A 21,551-nucleotide genomic window follows, 5' to 3' on the forward strand; every position below is an offset into this window, starting at 1 on the left:
GTTGTTGTTGTTTTTGTAACACAATTATGTACATTTTTGTATTTATTTGTTTTGTTTATGCAGAACTTAATGTATGCATTATTCTGTTATTAGTAAAATAACTTTATATTTTACAAATCTTCATTGTGACTTCAGCAGTGTTATAGGATTACTATAATATTAATTATTAATATTTTGAATTAGATTTTATTTTAATAAGTATATTTATATTTTTCATTTTAATTATAGTTTAAGTTTTAGTCATGTTATGTGCTTTTGTGATTTATTTCATATTTTTAATTAGCTTTAATATATTTTTCAGTTAGTTTACTAATTTTCATTAATTTTTTTGTTTCATTTTTTAATTAAGTCTTAAACCACTGGTTTCACAGACAACGCTTAAGCTAGTCCCAGACTGTTTGAGCTGTTTTAACTGAAATAAACTTGCAGTGAGATATCTTAAAATACATCAGTGCCATTGTTTTGTCTCAAGATGCACACTAATGTTTTTTTCTAAGGCACGTATGTAAAAGCTACTTAAATGCCCTAATTAAATTAATGCCTAATCCTGGCTTAATCTAAGCCCTGTCTGTGAAACCAGGCCCATATCTCATTTTATTTCAGCTTTATTTAATTTACGAAACTTATTAACGTTTTAATAACGTTTTAGTTTTGGTTAACAATAAAAACATGGGACTGGAGCTGTTGATATGAGCCCACATTGCACATTTATCACAACAAATTATAATTTCTCCCAAATTATGCAAAACTAGTTGATGCAGTATAGTAGTTTAGTATAGTAGTGTATGTTGTAATGTAGAAAAAAATTACATCCAAGGGAACTTTTAGCCTATAAGGCATTGCACCCCAGAGAAGTTATATAGCCATAATGTAAAAGTTTGCTTTACAACATCGTCTAAAAGCTGAATTAAAAAATATGACTGCCCACTATTGGCTGAATTTTAAAATAAAAACAACAGAAGAAGAAGAAGAAAAAAAACATCCCTTGAAACATTCATAAATATACTGGTGTGTACAATTAAACGTTATAATGTATTTGTAATATTTCACACTCAACGTTCAGCTACAGACATTACGGACATATTCCCGGAACCATATATTAAAGAAATTTGTTTCCCTCGTAGACCCGGATGTTTGTAATTGACGCACGCTGTGATGTTGTAACTTTGATTTCCGCAGTTGTTAGAGGGTCACGTTTGTAGTGTAAGCTCGGGAAGAGTTCATTCATTTGCTATAGACATCTTCAACATCTGTTTTCATACAGGGTGGAAATGCTGAGGACGGTGGTGTGTCGGGCAGGGAGCGGCCTTTTAAAGGTAACACACGTTCACTGCTGTTCTGTAGGACTGTCCCTTCACTGCTTGACACTTCAGCTGAATTCTGTCTTGAAGTTCATTTCGAAATTAAATCGATATAAACGAGATCGTTCGCACGTTTTCTTTCGAGATAATATTCTAAATATTTAATATAAGTATTATGAATTTCTTTGAAGACGTGATGATTATAACATCAGCTGTTTAGTTCATCGGGCGTGTTACATCCCACATTAACGTTACTGTGTACGTGAACTTCAACGTCAAGCCTCATATGAATGATGGCTGGTGTCAGATATGTTTAATTACTTTTGAATTAAATAAAAAGGTCTTGTAGATGTCAATGACTTTATTTGCCATTGCAGAGATGAGCGAAATTTATCTTGATCAACCACACACACACACACACACACACACACACACACACACACACAGACACAGAGAGAGAGAGAGAGAAAGTACAAGTAGTACTAGAATTAGTACATCGATTTGTACTCGCTGATCTATTATATATTTTAATGGTTGTACAACATTTACTACACTACACAGTGCTCAAAGTTTTAATATTTATTTAATTTCTTTAAAATAAATTGACTTAATTATATATATTTATCAAATCGATTAATCGCATCTAAAATAAAAGTTTGTGTTTGAATATATGCTTGTGTGTGTGTGTATAAATATATATATATATATATATATATATATATATATATATATATATATATATATATATGTGTGTGTGTATGAAAGTAGTATAAATTATTCATAAAACATATATTTATACATAATATTCTCACACAGTATTATATAAACTCAAAATTTTAATAGATGTGATTAATCGATTTGACAACACTGATATGTATATATATATATATATATATATAAAATTCCTTTTTTTTTTTTACTTATCTTATTATGCAAATAAAAAAGTTATTAATAGTACCGGTCAAAAGTTTGGAAACATTACTATTTTTTAGTATTTCTATTTTCTCCATGCTCATCAAGCCTGCATTTATTTGATCAAAAATACAAGGAAAAAAACCTGTAATTTTGTGAAATATTATTACAATTTAAAATAATAGTTTTCTATTTTAAAATACTTGAAAATATAATTTATTTCTGTGATCAAAGCTGAAATTTTCAGCATCATTACTCCGGTCTTCAGTGTCACATGATCCTTCTGAGATCATTCTATAGATGCTGACTAATTATCAGTGTTGGAAACAGTTGTGCTGCTTAATATTTTTCAAAAATAGAAATCTTTTAATCTTTTATCATAAGAGACTTTCAAAAAAAAAAAAATGTATATATATATTTGCTGTGTAATTTGCTTTCATATACTACATCTGGTTGTGTTCTGTCTCTCTTCTGTGAACAGCATTCGCGTCAGACAGTGCCTGTGTTGTGGGGGACTCGAGCTCAGCAGCGATGGGCCTCCAGCCTTCCCATGAACACTGTGGTTCTGTTCGTTCCCCAGCAGGAGGCTTGGGTAGTGGAGCGGATGGGCCGTTTCCACCGAATCCTGGAACCAGTGAGTTCTCATCTCTTCTCCACCAATAGCTTCTATATATGCATCACTTCCATTTCAAATATTTGATTTCCCCGCAGGGTCTAAACTTCTTAATTCCAGTCTTGGACAGAATTAAATATGTTCAAAGCCTCAAAGAGATCGTGATAGATGTGCCGGAGCAGTCAGCAGTTTCCCTTGGTAAATCACAGGCATTCTGATCTTTTTTACTCACACTTTTATGGATTATTGAGATGAACTTAATATGATTTTTTTGCTTTTAGACAATGTGACATTGCAGATAGATGGAGTTTTATACCTCAGGATACTTGACCCGTTTAAGGTGAGTGCTTTGCTGCTTTATTCCAGTGTTTCTTTAGGTTTTCCTCTCATAATGTGCTGTTGTTCTCATCTGAAGGCCAGTTATGGCGTGGAGGACCCAGAATATGCCGTCACCCAGCTGGCACAGACCACCATGAGATCAGAGTTGGGAAAACTGACCCTGGACAAAGTGTTTAGGGTATGAATGCCAGGCAATCTGTCAATGACTTACAATATTGGATATACCATTCATTTGCATGCTTAAGGATCATTTCGTCTTTTGGCAGGAAAGAGAGTCCCTGAATTCCAATATTGTCCACTCGATAAACCAGGCATCAGATGAATGGGGGATTCGATGTCTTCGATACGAGATCAAAGACATTCACGTTCCTCCACGGGTAAAAGAGTCTATGCAAATGCAGGTATGAGGATTTACTCTTCAACTTGATCTCTTCAGCATCTCTAAATCATATGACTGATATGACATGATTGTCGTTCAGGTTGAGGCCGAGAGGAAAAAGAGAGCGACTGTCCTGGAGTCCGAGGGACACAGAGAGGCGGCCATCAATGTGGCGGAGGGTCGCAAACAGTCTCAGATCCTGGCATCTGAGGGACAGAAGGCCGAACAGATTAATAAAGCTGCTGGTGGGCTTTTTACTTTGGAATAATGTTAGCAGTAGAAATAAAATGTTGTTGTCAAATCTGAAATCCAAATTAAACCAAAATTATCTTATTGTGAACAATTCATGGTATAACTTACCCCACCTCTGAACTGAATTTCTTTTTTGGCTGATGTCACCAGGGTTATTATCGTAAGTTAAAAGTCGAAAACCATAAAAAAAAATGATTTCATTACTTGAAATAAAAATAAACGGTAACTGTAATATCGAATGTGAATTATTTCAGCTATTTACTATTTCTCTTATTTGTTTAGTTTAAGTTGAATATATATATATATATTAAAAATGATTAAAAAACAAAATGACAATATAAAATAAATTAAAACAAAGAAAATTAGAATTAAAATGTTATACTAATAGTTTATGTTTTAATATACTAATATAAGTTACATATAAGTAACTATAATAGTATATCAATTATGCTAATATAACACTGGATGTCAGTTTTATACCCGTTTCACTTGGAAATGCATGAACATTTTAAAATTAAATAAGTTAGGAATGCTGTTTCATGTTATATTAAAATATTTTTTTATTCTTAATATGGTTATTTGTATTTTATATATATATTTTTTATAGTGAATTTAAATAAACATGAATATAATAGCTTAAAATAGTAGTTTTTTACATTTATTGATTTATAATAATACAAATTGCTGTTATAATAACAGATAATAGCAAACAAATTTAAATAAATTGTGAAATAATTGTTACTTTTTTATTGTTTATATTATTATGAAGAAATCTAAGAAACATTTTTCTTATTATTTTTAAATAATGCAAATGTATTTTAATTATATGTTCATAATTAAACGAATGAATGACTATTCATAATCCTCACTGACGTATTACTGAATATAATTTCACTGACGTATATGACGTATATCTTTTTCCCCTGTGCAGGAGAAGCAAATGCTGTTTTGGCTAAAGCTGAGGCGAAGGCCAAAGCCATCCGGCTGCTGTCCGAGGCGCTCACTCTGCAGGTACACCTCAGCTCAGATCACACCTATAAACATGACACTGTATCTTAGAAGAGAGGAAATCAATTCTTCAGTCATTCAGATGTGTAAACTGACTTATAGAGTATTACACCTGAGACTGTTTAACATTATAAAGGCATCTTGTTGATGTCTCATATCTGTACAGAATGGAAATGCTGCGGCATCTTTAAGTGTGGCCGAACAGTACGTCTCTGCTTTCTCCAACCTGGCCAAGGAGTCCAACACCATCTTGCTGCCCTCGAACACAGGAGACATCAGCAGTATGGTCACTCAGGTATGACTTCATTCTGAACCTGGCAAAAGTTAGGAATAATTCTGATTCATTGTTTTTGAAAGTTTCTTTTGTTCACCAAGGCTGCATTAACTTGATCAAAAATACAACAAAAGCAGTAATATTGTGAAATACCGTGGGTCCCCTTACATTAAAATGCCCTGATATGTTTCTACAGGAGCCCTAAACGAACAAACGCGTTTCGTCACTATGTTGTTCTTCGAGCAAGGAAGCTAGCTAAAGTCAGTGAATAAAACACTGACCCAATTATGAACAAGTAACACTATTATTCGCAATAACATCGTTTTACTGAATCATTAAGTAAACCTAATTTCTTAGTAAGATAACCACTAGATACCAATAAAAATCACACACTGCACCTTTAACCCTTTCGCACGTACGATCACACCGGTGTGATTAGAACTGTCAGTGCATCATGTGATCAACTGCTAAATTCAAATGTGCTTTCGCGCGTTTGCTGGCGCTGAGCCAGAGACGGACGCACTCAGTGCTGTCATATATCACAACTATTGAGTGTTTGCAACCACATAATGTTTATTTTAGGTTTCAGACATTTAAATACACACAAGTACTAGCAAAACAATGATTTTGAGTTTGTAACACACGGTGATGTTTATGGAAGCGGCAATAATAATCCTTTACATTATAATAAGACAACACGTTTTATTCCTATCCGATACACATGGTGTAAGTAGCTTTACATTTGACCCTATTCTTCTCCCAGTTCACCGGCCACCTACTTTCATGTATTTCGTGAGAAGTGGAGGAATTGACGTGTTGTAAATCCAACAGATCCGATTCTCTAAACTGTGAAACAAACTAACATGGCGCTGCCCATCGCGCATACAGCTCAACTAACGCGATCGTTATAAAGGTGTTTAAACAACAAAACACTTCCACTTGCACATATTTGACAATCGGAATATCAGTGTTTCATGCTATAGCTAATACATTTGTGAATATTTTTAATAAAAAAGGGAAAATTACATAAAAGCAGATCATCATTCATTCAGCGCTGTGTTGTGGTTGCGCTGTGTCACGTGACAAGCAATGACGCGTCACCATGGAAACATTAAAGTGACAAGTTCTAAATAACGGTCGCCTTGAAAAACTCACGCTGGGGGGTCAGTTAGAATATTTTAAACGTAGGTGTGAAAGGGTTAAAATGTAATTTATTCCTGTGATCCAAGCTGAATTTTCAGCATCATTACTCCAGTCTGCAGTGTCACACGATCCTTCAGAAATCATTCTAAGATGCAGTTATTAATTATTTTAAATTATAATTAAATTTGAAAATATTACTTCCATAAGAGTAATAGACGACTTTTAAAAACATTAAATCTGAATTATTTTTTAAAATCTTTTGACCGCTAGTGTCTAAATTGCACATAAAATATCCTAATAATTAGAATCATTTTTAGTTGACATGTATTCCTCATTGTTCTCTACCGTCTTCAGGCCATGGCGATTTATGGGAATTTATCAAAGACACAAGCTCCGAGCACAGCAGACATCGCGACCCACGAGTCCTGGGAAGGAAATACAGCGTCTGAAACTGAAACTGCACAGAAATAGGTTTGAGTCTCATTCTGGGACAAGATCTCATTTGTAGAGGACTGATGTGATAAAAATTCAATTATGATGATAAAATACCTGAAGCACTATGGTGTTCTGTTGTAACTACACAAAGATTTTATGTTTTTTTCTGTCTGTTATAATAAGTTTGGGATGATTTGTTTCTAGCTCTTGTACAATTAAAGGCCATTCACCATTATTCAAAGGTTTCTGCTATTCATATTTTCAATAAAAAATATTAAACAAGTAGTTAATATTCATGAGATTCAAATTACATGCAAATGAATTAATTGATGAACTGCAGAAGATTGGTAAATGTTGTATGGCTGTACACAGCTTTTTACAAACTGATGTATTTTGTGATTTAAGGTACATCACAATAGCGAAATCTCTGAAATATTTCATGGGCGAAAATGAATGCGGTTTTTAGATAGGACAGACTTAAATGCACTAGACTAGGGCTTCACTGCGTGTGGTTGCTACTGTACAGAATGCCAGGACTGTTTCTGCATGGTCCTTATATGGATGAAAGTGGCAAGTGTTTGAAGGGTGGTGTGATGGGAATGGTCTCGGATCATATCAGTTCTGATCTGATGCGTACCCAAGATAAAATCCTGCAGGCGCCTCTGTAAGCGCACAGAAGTCACTTTCACACTAGGCAGGATTATGATGTTGGTCAATGCAGATTTTGCTTGACCAACTTGAACTCGTTGCGAAACCTGCGCTATTCATCGCGAAATTTCCGATGGCATGGTCTTCTATTCAAATGACTGGATTTTGCCCGTGAAAATTCACCGAACAATGGCAAATGTGACCGCAGCTTTACACATCTGTCCATACAATAGAAGACAAATATTTCATAAGACAAATGTAATTGTGATGATATTTCCTGCATTTAAAAGTGCACTACAGCAAACTCAACAAAAAAAGTAGTTTATAATTCAGATCTATAGCTACTTTTATATGGTTTTAAGTAGAGGTTCGTGTATGTATAATATTTTGCAAAAAAATGTTTTAAAATAAACCAAATGGTGATCAAGACTAGAAAATTTCATAATTTTTACTTTTTCCTGAAAATTGAGATATAAACTCACAATTCTTGCTTTTTTGGTCCGCAATTGCGAGTTTATATCTCGCAATTCTAACACTTTTTTTTTTTTTTTTGGTCCCTAGGATTTACTCAAGATCAACTTTTTCAAATTTGTATTCCCTGGCGGAAACTTTCGATAGAAAATCATGGAAAGCAAGCTGAGATAAAACCTGTCATATACACTAATTTCACTGGTCTTGAGGCCACTAACACAAACATTTAAGTATATCATGTAATTGTTAAAACTGCACAAAATAATACATTTAATGAGATTTTAAAAGACATTAACCTTTATTGCAATTGTAAACATGTTTTGATCTTCAATCAACATAAAATTTTCCCATCAATGTCAATCCTTTTGACAAATTTGAACAATCATCCATTAGTTCTTATAAAAAACAATCTTCATTCATTTCTTAACACGGTTCCTCAATAAAAGAATTAAAAAAATCCCAAATATGTAAACAGACTGAAATGAAGTATGTTGCTTGTAGGAATGCAACATTTACAAGCAAACCACTGAAAAGAGAGGCTCATTTGCATGAAAAACACAGAGATAGAAACTTATATCAAGCCCCAGTCCAAGTATCAGTAGTCTCAATACTTGCCAGTATGCCGTGACTGTAAATGTCTATGCAAATAGGAAAAAAATACTTCTGAAGGTTTTGATCCATTATTCTCCATGGTGATCATTATTAAACACATGTAATGCTATTATTTTTAATTAAATCACCATTAATTGACGGCAGTAAAACAAATACCTCCATAATTTTGGGTGGGTGAAAAAAACTGGAACTGTGGTCTGTGGAAATAAAATCAAGTCACACATCCATTCTTTTATATTTAAACTGTCATTAAAGTTTTTTTGTTGTTTTTTTAAAATAAAACGGAAGATGCTTTAAGGCACAAAGAATAATTAACAATATATTAAATGTAAATTTGCAGGAAGAACAAAATAAGTCAAATAGTTTCTTATGCACATTCATCAGAGTTATAGGTCATTGACATTGTAAATTACAAGTTAAAGGAGTGAACAAGTGATCTAACGTGGTTGTTTTAACATATCAGTGCAAACTTGGCACATGATAGTGACCCTGGCCACTCAAACACACTAGTAGCAGTAGTATCAATCGATCAATATTATTACTTTGTTCCAATTCGTAAAAAAAAAAAGAACCATCATCACACCATCAAAAAAAGAACCATCATCACACCATCATCAGCACCCAGAGGAGCCGGTTCAGTGGGAGGCTGCTCCTTCCCAAGTGCCAGACTAACAAACAGACTTGAGGACTCCTTTGTCCCTCATGCCATCAGACTCTACAACTCCTCACTTGGGGGGAGGAGGAAATAGGGTAGAGAGGACGATACGGACAATACATACATACACACCTGGACTTACATTAATACCTGGTCACTTTATCACTTTAACACTGGACTCAACCCTGACACCTTTTAAAAGAATTTATTTATGGTCTTTTTTGTTGATATTCTGACTAATGTTATTATTACTATTATTATTTTTATTATTATTGTACTTTTTTTATCTACTATTCTCCTTCCTCCTTGCTAAAACTGCTGCTGGAATTTTCAATTTCCTTGCGGGAGTCATCCCAAAGGATTAATAAAGAGAAGTCGAAGTCTAACCATCTATAGTGCTAATCCCAGTGATTCAACATACTGTAGTTTCTCATCACAAAAGAGTTAAGTGGGCAATATACCCACAATCTTCTAAACGCTCACTATTACGGTGACATTTTAGTGCATCCTGGGTGCCGAATAATTACAAATTATAAAATGAATATATTAATAATAATTATAAAATGTACCTGAAGGAAACAAGAATGAATCTCATTAAACTCGTCTAGAAAACAATACAAGGGGAAAATATTGTATTGTAATTATCATTGTTTTAGTTGTGTAGTCTTTAATTTGTAATTTTTAATTTAAGTACTTGTATTACAATATTTGTTTAATGTAATATGGCTAAAACGTATTAATGAAAATTATCAATGCAAGCCCAATGAAAAAAAAACTTGGTAATGGGGAAATAAGTGCTTAAAGGGTAACTAAACAACTTGTTTTAGTTAATGATCTGCAAGAATGGAGCTTCACAAATGCTGTTCATTGATTCAAGTAATTTTTTTGACATTTGGGTATAAAGTGTTTTAATTTTCAAATATATGGTGTAAAAACGTCTGAGTGCTGCCCTCTTCAGGTTACACGGAAAGCTCCTGAAGTAGGGGTACTCTGTGGCGTAGGGTACTCTATGACGATGCTCTGTCACGCCCTTGGTGCGAGCTCACCACGCCCTTGCCAGCCCCTGGTACAAAAGCATCTGGTTCCGTCAAAACTACTGTAGCGAGTCAGGAGTTGGAATTACGAGTATTGAAAACGATCAGGATAGTTTTATAGTTGAAAATCAACAAATAAAACAAGCAGCTCTATGCACTTTTTGAGGCAAGATTCTATTCTGTGGCATTTCCTTCTGTCCGTCGTCAATAGCAACGCATCACAAATCCATGCATCAACGGACGCGCTCTCTCGTTTCATTCAAATACAACTTGCCGTATTGAAAATGAAATCAGAGTTAATTTATTGTTTACAGAGTTTGATAATATTGTTGTGATAATCTTGTCTGGACGATTGTTTTGTACACTGTACAAAATGGATTTATAAACAGGTAAGATTTAAAACATTAATGCGAACTTTTCTTCGTGGAAGCTTCACGTTTATTTCAAGTGAGTGAGATTAAATATTTCAACTCAAAACAACATTTTGAAGTGTATTGCAGCTACTTTTTGTGCATGTTCTGCAGACAGGGTGACCATCATCGATTAAGTTTCCCTCGGGACTTTTGTAAAAGCCGAAATATGACCACACCTGAAAAATTCAGGAAATATCAGGTGAAGGTGGGGAAGAAAAGACTTCAAATGAGCGCTCTGTTGCAAAGCTACTTGCGTCACTCCAGTTGCTCTCCATTTTAGCGAGTTTGACAGCAGGTGTCAATTAATCCCTCACTGCGGGTCTTATCTCAGATGCACAATTTTTTGTTAAAAACAGGCTAACGATTACGTCATAACCACGCGACTTTATGTCGCACAACAGAGACATTACCGTATAGACAGGAGGAGAAGCTCGCAGGCAATCTTTTACTGTCTATGAGGCAATAGGGGGGACATAGAGGCATAAAGTCAAGGGAGAAGCCCATAGATAGAGAGTCCATAAAAACAACGGGACAAAATATTTCAACAACGTTTTTGAGGAATTAGGTGATTCAGATTTGTTTTGCCACAGCTACTAGAAGATGTACAACATTCAGACTGTCGTCACGCTCAGTTTAAGCCAGCGCAGTCGCTCAGCCATCAGTGCAATAATCGGGCTTCAGTCTTCTCCGTTGAAATCAATGGGGTCGCTGTGTCCATTTCTTTTACTGTCTATGGTTGCTACGCCTGTCAAGCTTTCGCGCCTGACACGTCTGTTACAGTGTGTATGCACCAGTGTCAGACATTCCCTATGAGATATTTAGTAATTTTTGGCGAACATGTGAAGTATCTGAGAGAGCGAGACAAAAGGGACTGCAGTGTGCATTCGAGGGATATATCCACGAAATAATATGCAACCGATTAGAGAATAATTTCATAAAAATTGAAGCTAAAGCCTATAGTCCCAGCACAAGCAGCAGTCGCCTCATACGCTGACCATTCAAATGGGAAACACAAATTGAGGAACAGCTATGTTGGTGCACAGCAGGGTAAGTGAAAAGTGAAAATAATCTAATAATTATAAATCAAACAGTTTATCCATAAATCTTGTGGAATAACACTAACACCGGGAGAGCCGCGATCGGACTGGGTTAAAGTTACTCAGTCAGGGTAGGCCGTCGATTAACAAAATGCTGAAATATATTTGAAAGTATGTCAGTGAGCCGCCGTCTTGTCTTTAATCGTCTTATTTTACGTTAAAATATATGCATTATGAACAAAGAACCGTCATTATTTCCAACTTCCAAGCAATAACGTTAGGTGTTTTTGTTAATCCTGTCGACATTCAGATGTGATTGGGGTCTCCCACACTGGTTGAGCCACGCACATCATTTCTCCCCTTGGCTTTTAGATTTTCGGGAAGGAAAAAAAATCCACTCCCCCGTCCAAACTTTTAGGAAACTGGGTATCAGATTTGCACAATCCATACGCACAACTCCCCTTCGGCATGTTTCCCTCGCTCGAATTTCGAAAGCTTGCCAGACCTCCCGCGCCTAGTTACGGTTGCTAAGACACGATTGGCCCGTGGCGGTTTTCGGGCGTGGCCAATCGTGTCTTAGCAACCTTTACTAGTACAAAAGAGTAATGTAGACTAACTGTCTGTCACATAATTATTTTCTCTTTGTAGTCTGTGAAACATGCTGATTTACCCTTGAGTTTTCTGTGAAATCTATAATAATAAAGATACCAGTAAAATACTAGTATAACTATTAATTGCAATTTTTTTTGCAGTGAAGTTGAGTGATGCTACTTTAAATGCCAGGCCACTGCTAACGAAATCATGAATGAATCGCAAAACAACTGACAAAAAAATCTAATATAAAATATATAAAAATCCATTCATTATAATAATATATAGTTTATAATAATATATAAAGTATATTTGTAGTACAGATCAAGTATTTACTATACTGAATTGAACTTATGTAATGATAATAAGATTCTGCCACATTAAGGTAATGAGAATTGTGGGATGAAAGTGCTTAGTTGTACTGAAAATAATATTTAAAAAATGGGTGAAATATAACTTCTTATTTTAGGGGGGCAAAATATAAAGCAGATATTTCTTTATCAGATTCACCAAGAACATTTTTTTCATTTCAAATAAACAGCACATAAATCGAATATCTCATCTCCATAAGAGAGTTTATTACTTCTTGACCGCACTGCTCTTCTGTCAAAGTTCACCTCTGAGTCGGGTGTGGAGATCCTCCTGGTCGATTTTGCCCGTCTGTTGGAACCAGCGGTGGTGGGCGAGCAGGGCCAGATTACGGCCCGAAATGGCGCTCATCTCCATGGCACTGGCCGCCCACTCCACGGCGTTGAGGTAGTAGAGGCGATCGTGGAGGATGAAGGGAGGCGTCCTGCGGTGCGGCGGGTTGTAGGAGGGGTACGCGAGCCAGCGCTTCTCCGACACAGAGTCCCAGGACAGGAAGATTTGCTGCAGATGCTGCAGAGAAAGAGGCTGGGACGAGAAGATCTTCCAAACTTTGCTTTGGCTGGCAGGGCTTGGACTGTAGCCCTTGGGAATTTTCACCGGGCTCAGAGAGCTCAGGCTCAGGATGTCGGCGGCTTTGTTATCCAGCGTGAGGACATCGGATACGAAGAAGTCTTCCGGCTTGTCTGTGGTGCCTAGAAAGGACACATTGAGCAGACCATGGACCAGCGTGGCCACCGTTTGGTGGTAACGGCCGGGGAAGTGGGATGGAATGGGTGGAGAAAAGCCTGAGAAGTTGATCTCAGACATGCCCTGGTGGAGAGGTGTGGCAACTACAACTATGTCGTACATGGAGTGGGCGGCACCAGACTCCCCAACATAGTTCACCTCATAGAAATTAGTGGCTGAACCTGAAAGGCAACAAAAAAAAAATTGGTAAATATGATCAGACTGTAAACATTACCATTCAAAAGATTTTAACTTTTTTTTGTCTCTTATGCACAACAATGCAGAATGTATTTGATAAAAAATACAGTAGCAGTAATACTGTGAAATATTATTACAGTGTGTTTTAAATTGTTATTTATTCATGTGATGCAATGTCACATGATTCTTTAGAAATCATTCTAATATTCTTATTTGATGCTCAAGAAATATTTAATCAATATTAAAACAACGGTGTGAAAATTTTTTCGGATTCTTTGATCAATAGAAAGTTCAAAAGAACAGCATTTATCTGAAATAGAATCTTTTGAAACATTACACATGTCTTTACTGTCACTTTAGGTCAGTTTAATGTATCCTTACTAAATAAATGTGTTGTATTGACCCCAAACGGTAGTGTACATACTATATAAAAAGATTTACTATAATGTTCATAGTAGACTGTACCAATTTTGGATGGTCTCATCTTTATGGAGATGGTAGTCACACGAGCTGGAACAAGCTCGGCTTTGCTGTGGTACAAAAGCCCGGAACAAACCAACTTATTCCCTCCATCCACTGCCCACAAACCTGACTCGGCTCCTGCTAGTGCAACAGCGCCTACAATAGGAACATGTCATATTCACACACTTCTGTCTGTATTAAATCAGTGTTTCCAAAATGCTTTTGCTGAAGGACCAGATTACACATTAGACAACAAGATTATACATCAGATTACACAGATATGACGTGTTGACCCAACGCAACAACAAATTTGTGGTACAAAACTAAAAATGCTAACTTTGCTGTTACATAATTATAGCACATGGTCTATATGGCATTTGAGACAATGACAAATAATAGTGTACATCATTTAGAAAAGGTAAAAGAAAAACTATTTTAAAGTTTTTTTTTTTAATGTATGTTGGTTTCATATTAATTTGAAAAACTTTAAGAAAAATGTAAAAATTAAGAAAAGGAAAAATATGACGACTAAAAATGTGGTGTAACCAAATAATAAAATTTTCTTCAACTGCGAATACTTATGAGTGTACACACTTTAATCATTATTTTCAGAAAAGTTTTAAATACATTTTTCAATGTAAAAAGAATATTTTTATTAGGAATATAATGAATCATTAACTTGTAAATCTCATAAAGTTTTTGCGGAGTCGCACCACATAACATTCTTCAACCTGAACTAGCTTTGCCTTGTCATAAAAAGGTCAAATTATCTGATATTTTAAGAGACAAACTGACCTTGACAAACAGTCATGATATGATTTCCCTGCATGTTTGCACACTGGTTGCACCAGATGATTTTGATTTGGCACAAACATCACACATTCCGAGTATTATAAATATTTTAAAGTAGCGGCTATTTACACTGTTTAAATAGCAATAGATTCTATTAAGACAAAAATTTTGTGTTATATCCCCATTTGTTATTAATGCTGAAAGGTCACAAACATCCTTTATAGCAGTGATAGGCAAAGTCGATCCTGGAGTGCCGCTGTACTGCAGAGTTTAGCTCCAACCCTAATCAAACACACCTGAACAAGCTAATCAATTTCTTCAGGATCACTAAGGCTAAAGGCAGGTGAATTTTTATCAGGGTTGGAGCTAAACTCTGCAGGACAGCGGCACTCCAGGATTGACGTTGCCTATCCCTGCTTTATAGTATAAACATACCTGCAAATCCATTGATTCGGACACTTTGGCCGTAGTTGACTCGTGTGATGGGTGCTACCATGTCATTGAGAAAGACCTGAGAGAAGCCCTCGGCCAGCATGGCCTCCTCCAGCGTCTGATTGACCAGAGTGAGGAAGCCGTCTCCACCCATAGCATGCAGCAGCTTCTCCACGCTGGAGAACGAGTAGCCAAACTGCTGGTACTGATATATCCTACAGAAAGGGACAATAAAAGGAACTTAAGAACTTACTGGTTATAATCATTATATTCCTCACTAGATGAATTAAGGCAACACGACAGGCAAACCTCATAAACTTGTCCAGTATGCCCTCCACCCACATATTCATTCGAATGAAGTGGAATCCATATCTCCAAAGCATGCGTATGAAATTCACGATGAACCAGTCGCTCTCTTCAAAGGTCAGCTCCTTCCCGTCAAATATCGCCAGTTTAGAAGATACATCAGCACGAGGTGACATACCTGATCAAAGAAAATTACATAAGATAGGGCTTTTCACACTTAAGCCGGGTTGTCGTCGCTCTAAACCCTGCTTTTAACCCCAGGTAAAGGTTCACACTTGTAATTTAAAAGCAGGATAAGCGCTTTTTACCCAGGGTTATGAAACCCTGGTCCAGAGCAGGGTTAGCATCGCTTTTGCACTGTTAACTCTGTAATGCGGTGCCAAACGTGTGAAATGATCTGGTGATAGAATGTTACGGCTAGATGCATCACATGCCTCAAATTCCTGTGCTTTGGACAGTCACGGAAACACTGTATGTTGTATAAACAGCAGTTTCAGCTTGATCGCACAGTCGGCAATGTATAAAATTTGATTTTATATAAACCGATCCTGTGCTCGTCCAATCAGTGACACTGGCGCTGCAAATATGCAAATAAGGACATTAAACTAGGGTTTAGGAATGTAGTGTCTTGTCAATAATACCAAAGATTAACCGTTTACCCAGGGTGAAAAGCCCTGAAGTGACACACTTTAGTTTTCCAGATTAAACTGAAAATATCCAGTTGTTTTGTAGAAGAACATCATAAGATTTCTTTAAACAGAAAGATCTTGAGAGGGAAGTGGACACTGACCGAGTCTGTCAAGAAAGTACTTCATGTGCAGGTTAAGGGGGTGAATAATGGATCCCCCCGTCTCATATTCGTATCCTCCAATGTTCTCAGTGGCCAGACGCCCTCCGACAGTCCCCGCCTCAAACACTTCGATCTTCACTCCCGGCCCAAACTCTTGTCTTAAGAAAAACGCTGCTGCCGTGCCTCCAATACCACCCCCAATTATTGCTGAAGAAGAAATGGACTCTTTATCCATCAGGTCCCACCAAACACTCCCATTAACCCTATAAAGTCTACAGTCTCATGTCTGATAAATGAATTTCTAAAGCTTAGCCTATAAATTAACAACATGATAAAAACTTTGCTGAAAAACCTGTTGTACACAATTTACTACATGCATTTTCATTTACATGCACTATTAATAATTCAAATGTTTTTAGCAAGTAAAAGGCCTTTAAGTGTAACTGTCTTTTTGCAGTGAAATCTTTAAAAGAAAACGATCAAGTAAAAAGAATAATTTTATATTGCTATTAATATTTCAAGATGAACACTTACTGGACTGAAGCAACTGAGGTTTATTTGATTATCCATATGTATTTTCTTAGAAAAATCATATTAAAATGTGAGTATCAAATATGATACATCAGGCTTTTGAAGAACGTATGTTAATATCTCTCAATCATCATTGTATCGCATTATATGTTTTCGCCCACAAAATAATTTAATTATATACATATCATCTTACTAAGGCATATTGTTATTAGATATATAGATTGAAAACTGATATTTATGAAAATTTTATGCAATTAGTCTGCTATACTGGTTTTACAAACTATATACATTTTGGCCATATAAATAACATCTGCACAAAATAGCAGAATTTTGCTCAGTTTGGACTTGTCACTTCTGAATAAAATTAAGGTGTTTTTCTCCTCAAGTGTGACCTCAATATTTCTCACTACATCATACTATATGAGCTATAAAATCTTGGTGTATCAAATATGATACAAAATCTGAAACACACATGCAAACTTCTTGTTTTTAGATGTATGCTAAAGGTCAATAAACTGTTCCATTTAAAAATTTAGTTTTCTGACTATTATTTCATTGTAGGTCTTTAAAGGGTTAAAAAGTCTTACACCTACTAAAATAAATAAATGATGTGAATTTGACCATACCGATTTTCTTGGGTGGCTCTCTGACTTCAGGAGCAGAGGCAAAACCCCTGCGTCCTACATGACAAAGCCCAATGAAAAGTAGAGCCTTCACCGATAGGTGTCTCAGAGCCATTCTAGGGATTCAGTGTTTCACAAATAATAACATCTGAAAAAGAAATGGCAAGAAAAGGCATTTACATGAGATCATAAACTTTTTCATTTAGGAAATGTACTTTAGAAGAAGGTGGATGTTCGAAATGTCTTCATTAGCAGTGTTTTATATAATCTAATAGCAAAAGACAGATTCTGCTTAAAACAAATCATGTAGCTTGCTTCCAGATTTACATTTTTTTATCTGGTTGATAAAATATGTTAGAGAAAAGTATTCTATGAAGGAATTTTCATAAATTTGCAGGGATGTCAAATGTGACACATTTCTGCTACTTGTTTTTTCCCTAACAATAAATTACAAAGAACTGGTTCAAAAGAGAGTAATTTAGCGATTCTGACACTGTCAACATTCACAGCGAAGTTATAACTTGACATCATGTGGTCTGTGACATGCATATTACATGTTCTAAAACCGTTTTGACTCAAATATAGCCCAGTGTAGCCCAGATTACAGCACACATTCATACTATATGTACTTTAACGGTTGCAAAGTAACTATTTATTTAAGCTAAATACTACCTACTCACGAGAGCATGATTTTTTGGATGAAGCTTCTTAATTCAGCAATAAAAACGAAAAAAAAATTACCAAATGTGATGTTTAACTGAAGCAATTTTTGCTTATTTGTATTAGTCTGTCTGTTTTTATAAATTTTGAGGAATAGTACTGTTTCTGTTTTTGTCCCAGTGAGATGAGTAAATGCCTCGTCAGTGCTCACATTTAGTGTAGCACTTTTAACCATCATGTTCACTCAGCGCCACACAACGCTTCTGCACTTACTCCAGTTTTTTCTCAACATGGGGACAGGAGAACTGTCCGTCAATAAATATATGAAAACAAATTATCTTGCTTTACTTATTTGAAAAAGTAACTTAGATCATTAATAAAGTAAATTTTAAGGTAATGTTTTACTAGTTAATTGAAAAAGTAATCTGATTACGTACCTCGCGTTACTTTTTACCCACAACACTGGTAATGAGAAACAGTAAAATATTTTTTTACTCGTTCTTTTCGTTTCGTCCATTTTTTAGGAATCATTTAACTAATTTTTTTTACAGTCTATGATTGACACACGCGCCTGGGAAAACGAATCTCGAGAATCTTCAGTTCAGTCGCGTAGAGCTCCGTCTGTTCTTGAACACAAGCATGGATAAGCCCAATTTACAATTTCGACAGTCTGCTAATAATGTAAGCTGTAATAAAAATGTAAATATTTAATCAATAGCATTGATAAAAATGCTGTAACGTTAGAGTGAGAGACCACAGAGAGGACAAAGTAACGTTACCAATAAGTCTAATCGATTCAAAACAAATTAACTTAAAGAAGTTAAACTACTTAAGACTTTCATGCCGACATTGTCATGCATGTCACGTCCAATTTTACGCAGCTGTCAAAACACCATACATCTCACCTCTGTAAATCTCGCTTTGAGAAGTTAAAATAATAAAGTGCGTGAAATCTATCAGCCCCAGATTCGTCCTTTGAAAGAAGAAGTACGGAACCTGAAAGAAGAAGTACGGAACCGGAAACAAGGCGCACCATGGCGGAAGTGGCGTGATTACAGTGGCAGCATGCTTAGGTATAGTAGGAGGTGACCTTACTCTAGTATTATTGAAGCATTTTGGTTTCAGTTCAAACAGATGCATTTGTAAGGTTTCAGGAATGGTTTCGAGGAGTTGATAGTAACACGTGTTTGTTGTGATTCATGGCTTTATAGAGTCGCTGGTTAAAGAAGAACTGAAGCAGTGGATGTGAGATCAGGAATGGCAGAGGCTCAGCAGGTTCGCGTGCAGAAGGCAGTGGAGGACATGGTTCAGAGTCTCGAGAGAGATCACATCCGGAAGATGCAGGTGAGGAGGATGAGGATGACCTTCAGATTCATTGTAAAACATGAAATCAGAAGTAATTGATCTGACGGTTAAGATGCTGATACGAGAACACTGTTGCTCCTTGTGGCTCGACATTCATTTCAGGTTTTTTATGATATGAATAGCAATGATTCATTCATTGTTCAACAATATTGTTAAATATTATTACAATTTAATATAACCGTTTTCTGTTTTAGTTCATTATATTTTACTGTATGCAGCCATTTCCAGTATCATTACGCAGGTCTTCAGTGTCACATGATCCTTCAGAAATCACTCTAATATGATGTTTTGATGCTCAAGAAACATTTATTATAATTATCAATGTTGAAAATAGTTTTTGTTATTTAATATTTTTATTAAAATATTGCATTTTTTCAGGCTTCTTTGATCAATAGAAAAATACAAAATTGTAGCATTTATTTTATACAAATCATTCATAGTGTTATAAAAATGTCTTTACTGTCACTTTTGATTAGTTTAATGCTTCATTGCTTAATAAAGATATTAATTTCTTTCTTTTAATCATATATTCACACATTAAAAGTTTGGGGTCAGTAAGATGCTTTTGTATTTATTATTATTAAAGAAATTAAAGCTTTGCTATCACAGGTTATTTGAGCTTGTACAGCACTTTGGTCAGGCCTGTGGCTTTTAAATGTGCTTTATAAATAAAAATAACTGAACTGAACACAGGAATAAATAAACATTTAAACTATATTCAAATAGAATACAGTTATTTTAAATTAAAATAATATTTCACAATATTACAGTTGAATGTATTTTTGATTAAATAAATACAGCATTGGTGAGCAAGCATAAGATACTTCTCATATTATAAAAAATAATTATAGTTATAAGATATAATATATGTAAAATGAATTAATATGAATATATTATTTATATCAAATTGATTTATACAAAAAATATACAGTGTTATTCATTATAATTTACATTTTTATTTAATATTCTAAAAAATCATTCAGTATTTTTTGTTACATGTGGTTTCTGTTAATATGAAGTAATAAAAACTGCATATAGCTAATTTTATACAAGAATGTTTTGAGATGTTTAATCATAGTTTTGTCATTGATTCTGTTTCGTCTTTCCCTCCTGATATTCTATATTGATTTGAAGTCTTTTAATATCTAAAATATAGTCTTCGACCACTTATTAGTCAGAGGTAAACGGCGGCTAACACTGAAATGTGCTCTCAGGGCCGCATGTTCCACTGCAGTGCCGAGTGTTGTGAGCGTCCCGGTGAGTCCATGAACCAGGTGCACCAGTGTATCGAGCGCTGCCACACACCGCTGGCTAAAGCTCAAGGACTGGTCACTAGTGAGCTCGAGCAGTTTCAGGTCAGTCGTTCTGTGAGATCATTTACTCTTAATCTTCCAGCTGGAAGAGCGTGACGTGGAAGAACTCTTGATTCACCCACAGGATCGTCTCTCGAGGTGTACGATGCACTGTAACGATAAAGCCAAGGACCTGTTTGACTCCGGGGCGAAGGAGCCTGCTGTGCGGGCGTTGATGGACAGCTGTGTGAGCAGCTGTGTGGACGAGCACCTGAACCTGCTGCCCAGTGTGACCCGCAGACTGAAGGACAGCTTGAACTCAATACCTCAGTGAAGATCAGACTATGGCTGAGGCTGTAGAAAATCTTTCTTGTGAACTCGTCGGTTTACCATGAAGATTTGCTCTTGGAGAAGATTGCTCTTTGCTGTCACCTTATTGGTGAGTGATGTGTGTTGATCACTGTGTCTGTATTGTTTGTGGCTTTTGTACAGGCAATAAATGTGACAAAATCAACTTGCTGTCTGTTGAATATGTCCCAGGTAAACAGAAAAAAAAACATTTTGATGAAAGAAAATGAATTCTATTTTTAGAACCATTAAAACTTTTTTTGTATTGTTAAATGTTTATTATAATTAAAAATGTTTGTAGTAAATGTTTATTATAATTAAATTCAAGGCGTTGTTTTATATAACATGCATAAATATGTATGTATATATATGTAACATACATTGTTATTGTTATATATATATATCTGCGTGTGTGTGGTATGTATATAATGTATATGTATATTAATAAATAACACTTTTGAATTGAATTTTTAATTATAATGAAAATAAGATGTGTATTATTCACACACACACACATATATATATATATAAACATATATG

At 35.4% G+C, this 21,551-nt stretch overlaps 3 protein-coding genes across 5 annotated transcripts; 2 read left to right on the forward strand and 1 right to left on the reverse strand.

Annotated features, from left to right (window-relative positions):
• The first annotated feature begins 1,128 nt into the window (after window positions 1-1,128).
• On the forward strand, window positions 1,129-9,433 carry stoml2 (stomatin (EPB72)-like 2). 2 transcript variants are annotated; one of them, XM_077243007.1, is made up of 11 exons: window positions 1,129-1,316; window positions 2,695-2,847; window positions 2,925-3,024; window positions 3,108-3,166; window positions 3,242-3,343; window positions 3,432-3,566; window positions 3,645-3,789; window positions 4,728-4,807; window positions 4,971-5,099; window positions 6,576-6,692; window positions 7,866-9,433. In XM_077243007.1, the coding sequence occupies exons 1-10, from the start codon at window positions 1,272-1,274 to the stop codon at window positions 6,690-6,692; spliced, it is 1,065 nt and encodes a 354-aa protein (XP_077099122.1). In that variant the 5' UTR covers window positions 1,129-1,271; the 3' UTR covers window positions 7,866-9,433. The 2 variants fall into 2 exon arrangements, with proteins under 2 accessions (XP_077099122.1, XP_077099123.1); XM_077243008.1 differs by lacking the exon at window positions 7,866-9,433 and having other exon boundaries at window positions 1,159-1,316; window positions 2,707-2,847; window positions 6,576-6,941.
• Window positions 9,434-12,673: 3,240 nt separating this feature from the next.
• pcyox1 (prenylcysteine oxidase 1) lies at window positions 12,674-19,041 on the reverse strand. The gene is made up of 7 exons (XM_077243009.1): window positions 18,912-19,041; window positions 17,350-17,494; window positions 16,193-16,399; window positions 15,406-15,580; window positions 15,100-15,311; window positions 13,876-14,028; window positions 12,674-13,394 (listed from the first exon to the last, which is right to left on the reverse strand). The coding sequence occupies exons 2-7, from the start codon at window positions 17,459-17,461 to the stop codon at window positions 12,724-12,726; spliced, it is 1,530 nt and encodes a 509-aa protein (XP_077099124.1). The 5' UTR covers window positions 17,462-17,494; window positions 18,912-19,041; the 3' UTR covers window positions 12,674-12,723.
• On the forward strand, window positions 18,997-21,177 carry fam136a (family with sequence similarity 136 member A). Of its 2 annotated transcripts, none has more exons than XM_077243010.1 (4): window positions 18,997-19,091; window positions 19,218-19,350; window positions 20,586-20,726; window positions 20,809-21,177. In XM_077243010.1, exons 2-4 carry the CDS (start codon window positions 19,264-19,266, stop codon window positions 20,995-20,997), a joined length of 417 nt encoding a protein of 138 aa, XP_077099125.1. In that variant the 5' UTR covers window positions 18,997-19,091; window positions 19,218-19,263; the 3' UTR covers window positions 20,998-21,177. The 2 variants fall into 2 exon arrangements, with proteins under 2 accessions (XP_077099125.1, XP_077099126.1); XM_077243011.1 differs by having other exon boundaries at window positions 18,997-19,079.
• Window positions 21,178-21,551: the final 374 nt, after the last annotated feature.

Source organism: Siphateles boraxobius, unplaced genomic scaffold (genome assembly GCF_051911475.1).
Source record: "Siphateles boraxobius isolate OS27281-9 unplaced genomic scaffold, OSU_SipBor_1 25, whole genome shotgun sequence".
Classification (NCBI taxonomy): domain Eukaryota; kingdom Metazoa; phylum Chordata; class Actinopteri; order Cypriniformes; family Leuciscidae; genus Siphateles; species Siphateles boraxobius.

Excerpts from the sequence above, each read along its gene's own strand:
- fam136a (XM_077243010.1), top strand. The coding sequence starts at position 19,264 with ATGGCAGAGGCTCAGCAGGTTCGCGTGCAGAAGGCAGTGGAGGACATG. Across the intron at positions 19,351-20,585 it reads ATCACATCCGGAAGATGCAG|GGCCGCATGTTCCACTGCAG; the intron begins GTGAGGAGGATG and ends ATGTGCTCTCAG. Across the intron at positions 20,727-20,808 it reads GTGAGCTCGAGCAGTTTCAG|GATCGTCTCTCGAGGTGTAC; the intron begins GTCAGTCGTTCT and ends ATTCACCCACAG.
- stoml2 (XM_077243007.1), top strand. The coding sequence starts at position 1,272 with ATGCTGAGGACGGTGGTGTGTCGGGCAGGGAGCGGCCTTTTAAAG. Across the intron at positions 3,167-3,241 it reads GGATACTTGACCCGTTTAAG|GCCAGTTATGGCGTGGAGGA; the intron begins GTGAGTGCTTTG and ends TCTCATCTGAAG. Across the intron at positions 3,790-4,727 it reads ACAGATTAATAAAGCTGCTG|GAGAAGCAAATGCTGTTTTG; the intron begins GTGGGCTTTTTA and ends TCCCCTGTGCAG.
- pcyox1 (XM_077243009.1), bottom strand. The coding sequence starts at position 17,461 with ATGGCTCTGAGACACCTATCGGTGAAGGCTCTACTTTTCATTGGGCTT. Across the intron at positions 15,312-15,405 it reads ATACTGGACAAGTTTATGAG|GATATATCAGTACCAGCAGT; the intron begins GTTTGCCTGTCG and ends CCCTTTCTGTAG. Across the intron at positions 13,395-13,875 it reads GATGAGACCATCCAAAATTG|GTTCAGCCACTAATTTCTAT; the intron begins GTACAGTCTACT and ends GTTGCCTTTCAG.